Below are 11956 nucleotides of genomic sequence, written 5' to 3' on the forward strand. Positions count from 1 at the left end.
ACATTATTTTTTTGTCAAAATGTGGGAGCTGCGTAGACTTGTGAAAGATAAATAGAGACAAACTCTTCTATGAAAAAATTGAAATGAGAAGGTTCAGTGGTGGATTTATGAAAAAATTTAGGATGGGCTAATATGAAAAAATTATTCACAGATAAAAAAAAATATTTATTTATTTTTTAAAATTAATATTTGGGTTGGAGGGATGGGCTATTGCAGAGTCCGACCTGTCCCTAGATATCATCCGTCAATAAGAAGGTTAGACTAAAAACATGTATGTACTTTTCCATTTATCATGTGGTTACAGTCCGGTCAGTTCCCAGATCTGCCCCTGAGAAAGACTAAAACATTTATATAGTTTTCCATTTATTATGTGGACTTGGAAATTTATAAATGTTTATGTAATTGTCAATAGAAGAAATGCCTCTACACTGTGTGGCTGTGAAAGGCATGGACCATAATTCCACATTGATCCATGACTACTATTCACCCTTTGCACTTTTCAACATATTCTCAGTATTAATAGAAGAAAGCCTTTATGCACACCAAAGAAATTTCTTCATTGACAATTTGGAGTCTTTCGGCATTTTCTTCGTAGAAAAGTCTGCAAGACGTTAAAGAAGGAAAGAAGAACGAAACTACTTAAATTGAATTGCATTTTGTGATATTTGAGGCCTTTAGTGGTTTCAAATGGCTATATATGACTGTATTTTAGTTAGATTTGTGTACATTTGAGAACTAGCAAAAGAGTGATTATATAGAAGTGGATACAATCAATTTGTTGCATTATTACTGGAGGATACTACACCTTAAGGTATGTGAATATCCCTTGTATTGATAGTTTTTTGTTCAGTAATGTTATTTAGTATCACTGGTATCAAGTACCAATCTAGGTGGAAACTGCATGTCATTAAATGATAGATTTATTTAAATACAATGTTACATGATTCCTTTAATTAAATATATCAAGTGTGGTCACCTAAATTGATGCTTTAGCGCTATTGGTGTTAGATAACTTTATTCTTTTTTGCTTGAGTCATATTGTAATTAGGGGAAGACTCTCTATAGCATTAGTATATGTTTGGATACAATTTAAAAATCCAATCAAAATCAAAGATTGACACAAACTCACACTCATAACTACTAGTATTCATTATTATATACACATTTCGTGAGATTCACTATTATTTCTCTTTATAAATTGATTTATAAGTTTGCCTAGTGGAACATATGATTTGGATGAAGGATAATTTGACGGCCATTTGGCATGACTTTTGAAGAATCAAAAGGAGTTTTTGAGATCCAAAAATTGCTTTTGGACTCGTTTGACTAATTTTATGAAAATATTTATTCTACTTAGAAGAGTTCTTAAAAGAAGCTGGTTCTATTTGACTTCCTCTTAAAGTACTTCCGAAATACGAATTTCTTTTAAAAATTAGTTTTCAAACAAAAATTAAGGTTAATTTCTACAAAAGTTCTTTTAGAAAAAACAAAAGTAAAAATAAAGGTAAAAATCATGTCAAACGGGCCCTAAATCATCCTTAAGCGGGATAAACTCTTAAGATGATGCACGGTGTGAAAATATTTTTTTTAGAACATTTATTGACGCTTATCTGGTGGAAACTTCAAAGGTCTTTAGAAAAAGGGTTTATAGTCAACTTTGAGGAGCATTTATGGATTAGTCTCAGGTTTAATTAAGGGGTTAATGATATCAATAATCCTCTATGACATGAGGCGATTAATGTGGGATAGCTGTGGGCTGTTGGTTGAATTGGAACAAGTATGCCCTCTCTGGAAATGTTTATGTATCTATCCATAATATATTAAGGGTAATTATATTACTACAACAAAATTTAATTACTACACCATAATTAAATTTAATTTCAATAAATACACCACAATAAATTTACAATTATACATTTAATACAACAAAAACTAAAATTGAAAAAAAATAAATAACTCTTAATACAATAAAACCTAAAAATGAAAAAATAAATATATGGTGTACACATCTTTCAAGTATTGATAAAACAACAATTTTAATTGCTAAATTAATCTTTACTGCTCCTTTCCATGATCTATCCGATTTGATCTGAACACTCATCTTCTTTGATTCCTGTAAGTTTTTGAGCCCCTTTTATTCCTAAATGAAACCTTTTATTTGATGCATCCCATCCACTACGGCGAAAAAACTACTTCTTCTTCCTTTTTTTTTTTTTTTTTTTAGTCGTAATAGTTTCAATTAAAATTAATTTTGTTTATGATAAAAACCAGTGAGCTCTTCCAATAGCTTTTATATTGCATTTCCCTAATTAGTAATTTTACTTACGGCTATTTAAGTAAATAAGAAAAATTTTAAAAATTGTGGTGCACTAAATAAATTCTGTGGTGATAATATAATATAATAACCCACATATTAAATATTATATCAAGTGAGAATCATATTTTTGACGGTTCTATCCTTTCAGTAATTCAATTATTTCAATAATATCTTACATTTTATTTTTCAATATGTATTTAATTATTCGAACACAAGAAGTCGATTGTTGTATCTTGAAAACCGATTGCCAATCCACCGTTGGTATCTATGTGAGGCAAATTCGTTTTAAAGACAAAGAGTTCAACTTTTGTCTCGATTCTCTTACATTCCATTCTTTAACTTGTGTTTGTTCAAGGTTTGTATCCATTTTTCGGGTTTAAACTTTGTTTCAACTATGGGTAAGGTTTACATTAACGTTATATTTTATTTATTACAATCAACATTTTTTTCATTGAAAAGATGACTATACCCTTATTTTCAATTAACACAAAATACATCATATGAAAAAAATTATCTCCCCTTGGACCCCTAATTGCCCATCTTCGGCATGTGGGAGAGCAGGGGTTGTAGCGGGTGACCTGGGTGGCTCTATTACATAGAAGAGCAGCCCGCTTTTGATTTGTACAAAGAGGACATATCTTTGGGGGATAGAGTTTGCTCTTATTGTTGGAAATAAATTGAGAGATGGAAAATAAACAAAAGAAAAGTCACAAGAGAATATGGCAATAAGATGGATCAAAACAAAATTTATATCAACAAATGTGAAGGCTTGAACGCGGGATCGCTGTCCTCAAACGTTATTTGCCCATTCTTCGGTATTTTTGAGATACTTAAAGGTATTCCGACAAATGGTTTAAAGAATTTAACAAGCCTTGTAAAAAATTTCACCAAAGCACAAGATGAAATTCTCCAAAACTTGAAGAACACGAAGATATGAATGTAAATCGGGATTTGATTGTTCTTAAAACAAAGTATGGATTGCAATATGTTTTTCTAACTTGTTTTCCTCAAACATGGCTCTCCTATATATAGCCATCGACCAGAAGTACGAAATGGTGCCAAAAGATCAAGTGAAAAGTCATCAAATTCAAATTTGCAACGACCAAAATTATGTACCCATGCAATCGCATGGTTTACCCATGTCGAGACCATTTGGTCTCGGCTTAATGCCATGCGACCGCATGGCTATAAGCCATGTGGTCGCATGGACTAATTTTATTTATTTATTTAATTTTTATTGTTGTTGGTTTTGAACAACATAATCACAGTAATCCTCCACTTGTTCAAAATTAACAAGTCTCATATTCATAGTATACGATACTTATGCATAAGGATTAGATATATTTCGATTTGAATCTAACCATAGTGTAATTCAAACAAAGTATAGTCGGAATCAAAGGTAGCGTTTAGCTTTGAATCAGTTATTCCATGTGACAATACCGGTAAGAACACACACACGAGTACCACATGTTCTCAAGTTCCTCATAACTCGCTTAGCGCTTCTATGGCCTTGCGCTTATCCTTTTCAACAATATTTTAAGAGACAAACTTCAATTCTCTATTAAGGCAGTACCACCTTGAAGATTGTTTAAATGAAGTTCTTTCAGTACCTTTGTTACTTTTAGAGGTACTTGTATTTTAGCACTGGACTTCATTAAGAGTTTAAGAATCATCCCTCATTTCAGTAACAACCAACATTATTTTAATTAGGATGGAATTATTGCAAATTTTAATAATGCTGCAGCTATCCACATATTGAATGACTTGTTGTTATCCTTTGAACCCGTAAATTATCTTTTAAGTAATGACAAGTAGGGTTGCTATCATTGATGAACCTTTTTAGTTAAGGAGTTTCAACACCATCCTACTCGAAGTAGATGTTACTAAATCTCTATTTAGAGGTTTAGTCAAAGGATCCACCAAATTCTCAATTGACCTTACATATTTAAGGAAATTCCATCCTTGATTAATTTCCTTATATAGTCATGTCCAAGACTCACATGTCTAGACTTTCTGTTGTATACCTCATTGTATGCTTTTACTAAATTAGCTTGACTATCACACATGATAAGTATTGAAGAAATATTCTTTGATTCCAAAGGTATCTCATAAAAGAGATCCTTAAGCCACTCAGCTTCTTTCCCGGTATCAGATAGGGCTACAAATTCTGATTCCATAGTCAAGTGTGTTATGCATGTTTGTTTCTTTGATTTCCAAAAAACAACACATCCCCCTAAAGTGAACATCCAACCTGAGGTGGATTTACTTTCACCCGTGCTAGATATCCAACTAGTATCGGTAAATCCTTCAATATTGCCGGAAATTTAGTATATTGCAGGTCTAAATTCTTGATTTTCTTTAAGTATCCAAGAACTCTCTCAATGCCCCTCCAATAATTTTTACTTGGATTGCTAGTAAATCTACTAAGTTTACTAATGGCATATGCTATATCCGGTCTTGTGCACTGAACTATATATATAAGACTTCCAATAGCACTAGCATATTCCAATTGAGCAATTGTCATTCCATCATTCTTTACAAGTTTTGAACTTGGATCAACCGGGGTACTATATTCTTTTATGTTCAAGTGTTTGAACTTATTTATCACATTCTCAATATAATGTGATTGACTTAGGTGATAACCTCTACTAGTCTTTGTGATTTTGATGCCTAAAATGGAATACACTTGACCAAGATCCTTCATTTTGAATGTGGAAGATAGAAACTTCTTTGTTTCTTCTATACCATCCATGTGATTACTCATAATTAACATACCGTCAACATATAAACATATAAATGTTACATAATAATCATATTCTTTAGAATATAAACATCTGTCTACGCTATTATGTTTAAATCCGAATGATGTTATAGCTAAGTCAAACTTCTCCTGTCATTTCTTAGGTGTCTGCTTCAAACTATATAAAGATTTTATTAACTTACATATCTTATGTTCATTTCCAGACGGAATGAACCCTTTGGGTTGCTCCATATAGACCTCCTCATCGAGATCCCTGTTTAAGAATGCCGTCTTGATATCCATTTGATGAACATGAAAGTCATATATTGAAGCCAATGCGAATAATATCCTAATCGATATTATTCTGGCTACCGGTGCATAAGTGTCAAAATAGTCGATTCCTTCCTTTTGTCGATATCCTTTAGCTACTAATCTAGTTTTCAAAGTATTTAGAGAGCCATCAACATTATATTTCCTCCTAAATACCCATTTACATCCAATAGGTTTGGATCTCGGTGGTAGATCGACAAGTTCCCAAGTTTTATTAGACATTATCGAATCCATTTCATCTTTAATTGCATCTTTCCAAAAAATGTTATCACGAGAAGCCATATCTTCTTTATAGGTTTTAGGGCCGGTTTCCACTTGTAGAACAAAAGGAATTGTTCTTACAATATTCAACTCATTTCCTTCTACTTAGTAAAAAGAGATAAGTTGAGAATTAATTTCATCCGGTCCTAAAGACCTCTCAACTCGAATTCTCTTGCTTCTTTGTGGTTCAGTAGACTCATCAACATCTTTAAAAGACATTTCATCACGTGTTCCACTTGAGCTAGGGATGTTTTCAATATTTTCCTTCAATTCATTATCCGACGATAACAAATTTTCAAAGAACTCTACATCACTTGATTCGATAATCACATTGGTCTCCAGGTTTAGCAATCTATAAGATTTGCTATTATTAGTATATCCAACAAAAGTACATTTAATGCTTCTTGGACCCAATTTGGTCCTATTAGGATTTGTGTTATTGCAATAAGCAAGACACTATCACATTTTGAAGTATCCAATGTTCGGTTTTCTTCCTTTCCACAATTCATAAGGAGAAACTTTGTATGTTTAGAAGGAATCCTATTAAGTATCATCCATGCACTTAATAAAGTTTCACCCCATAAATTAAATGGCAATTTAGCATATATAAGCATGACATTAATCATTTCTACTAAGGTTCTATTCTTTCTTTCAGCCAAACTATTTCGTTCGGATGTTCTAAGTGCAAAATATTGGTGATTTATGTCATGTTCACAATATAAATTAAATTCACTAGAAAAGTAGTCATCACCTCTATCACTTCTTAGAATATTTATTTTCTTTCCTAGATAATTTTCAACTTCATTTTTATACACCTTAAATATGCCAAAAGCTTCATATTTGTGTTTCATTAAGTACACATATGTATATCTAGAAAAATCATCAATAAAAGTAATGAAGTATCTATTTCCACCTCTAGTTAACATGTCATTTAATTCACATATATCTGTATGAATTTATTCCAAGATATTAGAGGTCCTTTTCACACTTTGATACGGCCTTTTAGTCATTTTTAATTCTACACATGTTTTACGTTTATGTTCATTATTTTCATCATATGAAATCAAATCACATTTTTTCATACGTTTCATAATATTTTTACCAATATGTCCTAATCTCGCATGCCATAATGAAAATAAATCAACAACATAAGCAAAATTAGTTTTATTCATTTCATTATCAACGGTACAAAGTTTGACTATTTCTTCACTAGAATAGCATTTTCCAACAAATTTTCCATTAAGGGAGAGTACGAGTTTACCGGATTCATACACATATTTGATACCCGATTTTTCTAAGAGATTACCACCTTACTAAGTTCCTATTCATACCCAAAACATATAGTACATTGGTAAGGGTAATGATTTTCCCGGAAGTGAAGATGATATCAATATTTCCCTTTCCAATAACCTTGGATCGACTTTTGTTGTCCATTTGAATCTCTTGGTCTCTATCCACCTCATGATATGTTTTGAATATAGTTTTATTTTATGATACATGTACAGTAGCACAAGTATCATACCACCACCCCGGAACCTTTCCCTTGATTGCATTTATTTCGCTTACGGTGGCCCCGATCTTATCCTCTTGGATGGAGTTCACTTTGCCCTCGAATTTTTCTTGTTTTCAGTGTCTACAATCATTTGCGCAATATTTAGATTTTTCACCCACAAAATACCCTCATTTGGTCTTCTTCTTGGACTTGTTAAAGTTCCTCGAAGGCTCCCTCTTGTTGGATTTTGCCAATGGTTCAAATTTTTCAACAGCATTGGCTTTGGAAGTTCCATCAAAGGAGTTTTCACTCTTGTCACGTAATCTAGATTCTTCCTCGATCCAGAGATGCTTTTGCAATTGTTCCAAGGAATAATCTTCGGAACCATGTATGATCTTCTTCCAATATCCTTTTCAAGCCCCTGGGAGTTTAGCAATTATGGCTCCCACTTGAAAGGTCTCCGAGACTTCAATCTTTACCGCCTTTAGTTTGTTGGCAATGACTTGCAATTCGTGTATTTGGGGAAGAAGGGGGATATTATCAAGGAATTTAAAGTCAAAGTATTTAGAAATTAAAGATTTCTTGGTACCTTCTTTTTCTGCTTTGTACTTACTCTCCAATGCTTCCCAGATTTCCTTTGTAGAAGTTGTGTTTTTGTATAAGTCATATAAACAGTCCGACAATGCATTTAGTATGTGATCGCGACATATCAATTCATCTTCTTGTCGTTTCTATCTTTCAGCCTTGACTGCCTCGGTCTCTCCATCTGTAGGTTTCGGTAGTGGCTCCAATTCTGGGTCCAAACAGTAAGGAGAAATTTCAACTTGTCTTGCCACCGCGTGAAGTTTGTACCATCAAACCGATCCAACCGTACCAAGTCTTGATTCATAAGTTTGATGGTTGCCATTGTTGTCTTGTTTTCCATTCAAAGAAAATAACGTTTGAGATTTTTGGAAATAAATTGAAAGATGGAGAAGAAACAAAAGAAAAGTCACAAGAGAATATGCCAACAAGATGGATCAAAACAAAATTTATATCAACAAATGTGAAGGCTTGAACGCGGGATCGCTGTCCTCAAACGTTATTTGCCCCTTCTCCTATGTTTTCGAGATGCTTAAAGGTATTCCGGCAAATGGTTTGAAGGATTTAACAAGTGTTGTAAAGAATTTCACCAAAACAAAAGATGAAATTCTCCAAAACTTGAAGAATACAAAGATATGAATGTAAATCGGGATTTGAATGTTCTTAGAACAAAGTATGGATTGCAATTGTTTTTCTAACTTGTTTTCCTCAAACATGGCTCTCCTATATATAGCCATCGACCAGAAGTACGAAATGGTATCAAAAAATCAAGTGAAGTATAAACCCATACGGTCGCATGGTTTACCAAATGGTCTCGGCTTAAGGCCATGCGACCGCATTGACCAATTTTTTTATTTTATTTTATTTTATTTATTTATTTATTGTTGTTGGTTTTGAACAACATAATCACAACACTTATTATCTGTGTTCGTATTCTTAGGACCTGAAAGTCATGTCCATTTTTAACATTAATATGAATGTCCACTTGGAGATCAAGGCGCTACGAATTAGCCAGGCGAAAGATCCACCTATCAAATATAATAAGTGAAAACATGTTTACCCGAATTTAACAGATTGAGTACATTTATTGTGATTTCTCCAATATCAAAGTTGAATTAACTTAGAGATAAACGTGCCTTTCTTTCTGCACAGTTTTCATTTATAATGCACTAACATGGATTTATATAATGATTACGAATGTTTTGAACATAGGCCAGCAGAAGAAGAATGACTTTGCATTGGCTTCGCTATATCAGCCTTTCACTATTGGTAATGATACCAATGGCAATTGCATCACCTATGTCGAAGCCAAATTGCAGAGACAAGTGTGGAAATGTCACCATTCCCTATCCGTTTGGAATTGGGCCAGAATGTAGCCATAATTTATCGTTTACAGTCAACTGCCAGAACCTCTCAAATGCGGCAAAACCTTTCTTAAGCGGCATAAATCTAGAAGTCCTAGAAATTTCATTGAAAAACAACACAATTACTCTGAACCAGCCTGTGTCACCCATTAATTGCAGTTATGAACGGACAGAACTGTCTTTGGGAAAATCACTGTTGGGAACTCCTTTTATTTTCTCAAGTTCCTATAATGTATTAGTGGTATTAGGCTGCAAAAATGTTGTTACTGTACGCAAGAGCAAATCAACAACTGCTGGAGGATGCCTAGCAATTTGTGGAAATGGTTCTGAAAATTCGACAGACACCAGCTGCAATGGTGTTAACTGTTGCCAGGCGAGCATCCTGGATAGTCTACGGGAACTGCATATAATTTATATGAGCATTGGCGCCAACAAAAACAAAAGCTTTTGTGGGTATACATTCCTGGTATATCAGCGTTGGATACAAACTGATTATAGAAAGTACAGCGGCTTTCAATATGATTCCTTATATCCATTCGATGAGGAATTTGTATATGCACCAGTGGTACTTGACTGGAAAGTCCCAATATACGCTAGAAATGGGGTTTATTGCCGATTTATCGGTCCCTATAATCCAAATAGGTTGATTGACTATGAGAACTCCGTAAAATGCTCTTGCAAACAAGGCTATGATGGGAATCCATATCTAGAGGAAGGGTGCCAAGATATTGATGAATGCAGCAATTCAACTTTGAATTACTGCGGAGATTGGAGTTGTGTCAATTTGCCTGGGACTTATAGTTGTCGAGTTGGAACTAGCGGCAGCAATAGATCTCGGGTAAAAGTGACATTTATTGCCGTTGGCTCTGGAATTGGTGCACTAGTTTTACTTGTTGGCGCTTGGAGGTCGTACAAAGTTATTAGGAGAAGAATTAAGGCAAATCGAAAAAAAAGGTTTTTCAAGCGCAATGGCGGGTTACTGTTGGAACAACAATTGTCCTCAGCTCAAAACGGTGTAGATAGAACTAAATTGTTCAGTTCAAAGGAGTTGGAACTAGCAACTAATCATTTTAATGTGAACCGTATACTTGGTCGTGGTGGCCAAGGTACTGTCTACAAAGGGATGCTTTCAGATGGAAGAATTGTGGCAGTGAAAAAATCTCAGAAGGTAGATGAAGATGATCTGGAAGTCTTCATTAACGAGGTTGTTATTCTTTCGCAAATAAACCATAGAAATGTAGTCAAGATACTGGGATGTTGTTTAGAGACCGAAGTTCCGCTTCTAGTTTATGAGTTTATTCCAAATGATACGCTTTTTCAACATATCCACAACCCAACTGAGGAATTCCCATTAACATGGGAAATGAGGTTAAGAATTGCCACAGAAGTGGCATCAGCGCTTTCATATTTGCATTTTGCGGCATCTTTACCCATCTACCATCGAGACATCAAATCAACAAACATACTCTTAGATGATAAATACCGGGCAAAAGTTTCGGATTTTGGAACATCAAGGTCAGTTGCTATTGATCAAACTCACTTGACAACAAAAGTAATAGGAACATTTGGTTACTTGGATCCTGAATACTTCCAGTCGAGCCAATTCACAGAAAAAAGTGACGTTTACAGCTTTGGAGTTGTCATGGTTGAGCTTTTAACTGGGCAAAAAGCAATCTCATCTATTAGATCACAAGATAAAGGAAAGAGTTTAGCCACAAATTTCTTGCAAGCAATGGAGGAAAAATGTTTACATGATATTCTTGACGCTGACGTGCTCAATGAAGACACAAAAGAAGAAATTATGGCTTTTGCTCAACTTGCTAGAAGGTGTCTCTATTTGAATGGAAAGAGAAGGCCAACAATGAAGGAAGTAGCAGTAGAACTCGAAGCAATTCAAATGTCAAAACGAGGATCATCCGTTCAAGAAAATCTTGGTGACAAAGAACACCCCTCAATTATCGAGGTGTCTGAGGCTTATGATTTTGCATCCATCTCAGCAAGCATCAATTTTGATAATATCACAATCTCCTCAACATCTGATGTCGATCCGCTACTATCTGCTACATCCTGAAGAATTTTATCATATATTCATCTGCTACATTTGACATAGCATGTGCATTTAATGATCAAGTCCTACTAAACATGTAATTGGTTCGTTGTATGAATTCTGTCGTTACAATATGCAACTGTTATTCTTTTCGTTGCCTCCTTTTATTATGAATATGTAAACATTCCAATTTCTGTCAAAATTACTCGTGAACTTATTCTAGCTGAAAGATAATTTGCTCTATCACAAATTTAGAGTAGAAATATCTTATCCTAAAATGTCATAAAAAGTTTAAATATAGGCTATATTTTTCACTGCTGCTAATATGTTGAATATTACTGTCAACTTTATACATGCATATGTTAGAAAAACGATAGTGAATAGAGTGATGACTTTAAAAACCAAAAACAAACTTACCAACTTTATTGGAAATTGGACAGAATAATGACAAGGCAACGAGGAAAAAAATAATATTCCAACAAAATAACGCCAAATGAAATGGATGCAAAGTCGAGACGAGAGTTGAACTCTTTGTTTTTAAGTCGATTTTGCCCCACAACGGTGCCTACGGTTGATGGCGATTCTCTTTCTTATTCTTCATCCGAATCCTAGTTTTCCCCAAAGGATTGAGCTTAATTCATGTCTCAGGTCAACTCCCAATATAAAACGACCATCCTCTTGTGTTAATAGCACTCCAAAACACAATATCAGCGAACCAAAATCGAATTTTGTACTCCTTTTTTAATGAACAAAAGAAACCAGTATTTATACAAAATTTTGGTAGAGAAAGAAGAAAGTTATGTTATGCTAGATTGCATATCAT

General features: G+C 34.0%; 1 protein-coding gene across 2 annotated transcripts; it reads left to right on the forward strand.

Moving 5' to 3' along the window:
- Positions 1-692: 692 nt before the first annotated feature.
- LOC111395430 (wall-associated receptor kinase-like 8) lies at positions 693-11300 on the forward strand. 2 transcript variants are annotated; one of them, XM_023021415.1, is made up of 3 exons: positions 693-811; positions 7883-8260; positions 8935-11300. In XM_023021415.1, exons 2-3 carry the CDS (start codon positions 8240-8242, stop codon positions 11155-11157), a joined length of 2244 nt encoding a protein of 747 aa, XP_022877183.1. In that variant the 5' UTR covers positions 693-811; positions 7883-8239; the 3' UTR covers positions 11158-11300. The 2 variants fall into 2 exon arrangements, with proteins under 2 accessions (XP_022877183.1, XP_022877184.1); XM_023021416.1 differs by lacking the exon at positions 7883-8260.
- The last annotated feature ends 656 nt before the right edge of the window (positions 11301-11956 follow it).

Source organism: Olea europaea, chromosome 6 (genome assembly GCF_002742605.1).
Source record: "Olea europaea var. sylvestris chromosome 6, O_europaea_v1, whole genome shotgun sequence".
In the NCBI taxonomy this organism is placed as follows: Eukaryota; Viridiplantae; Streptophyta; class Magnoliopsida; order Lamiales; family Oleaceae; genus Olea; species Olea europaea.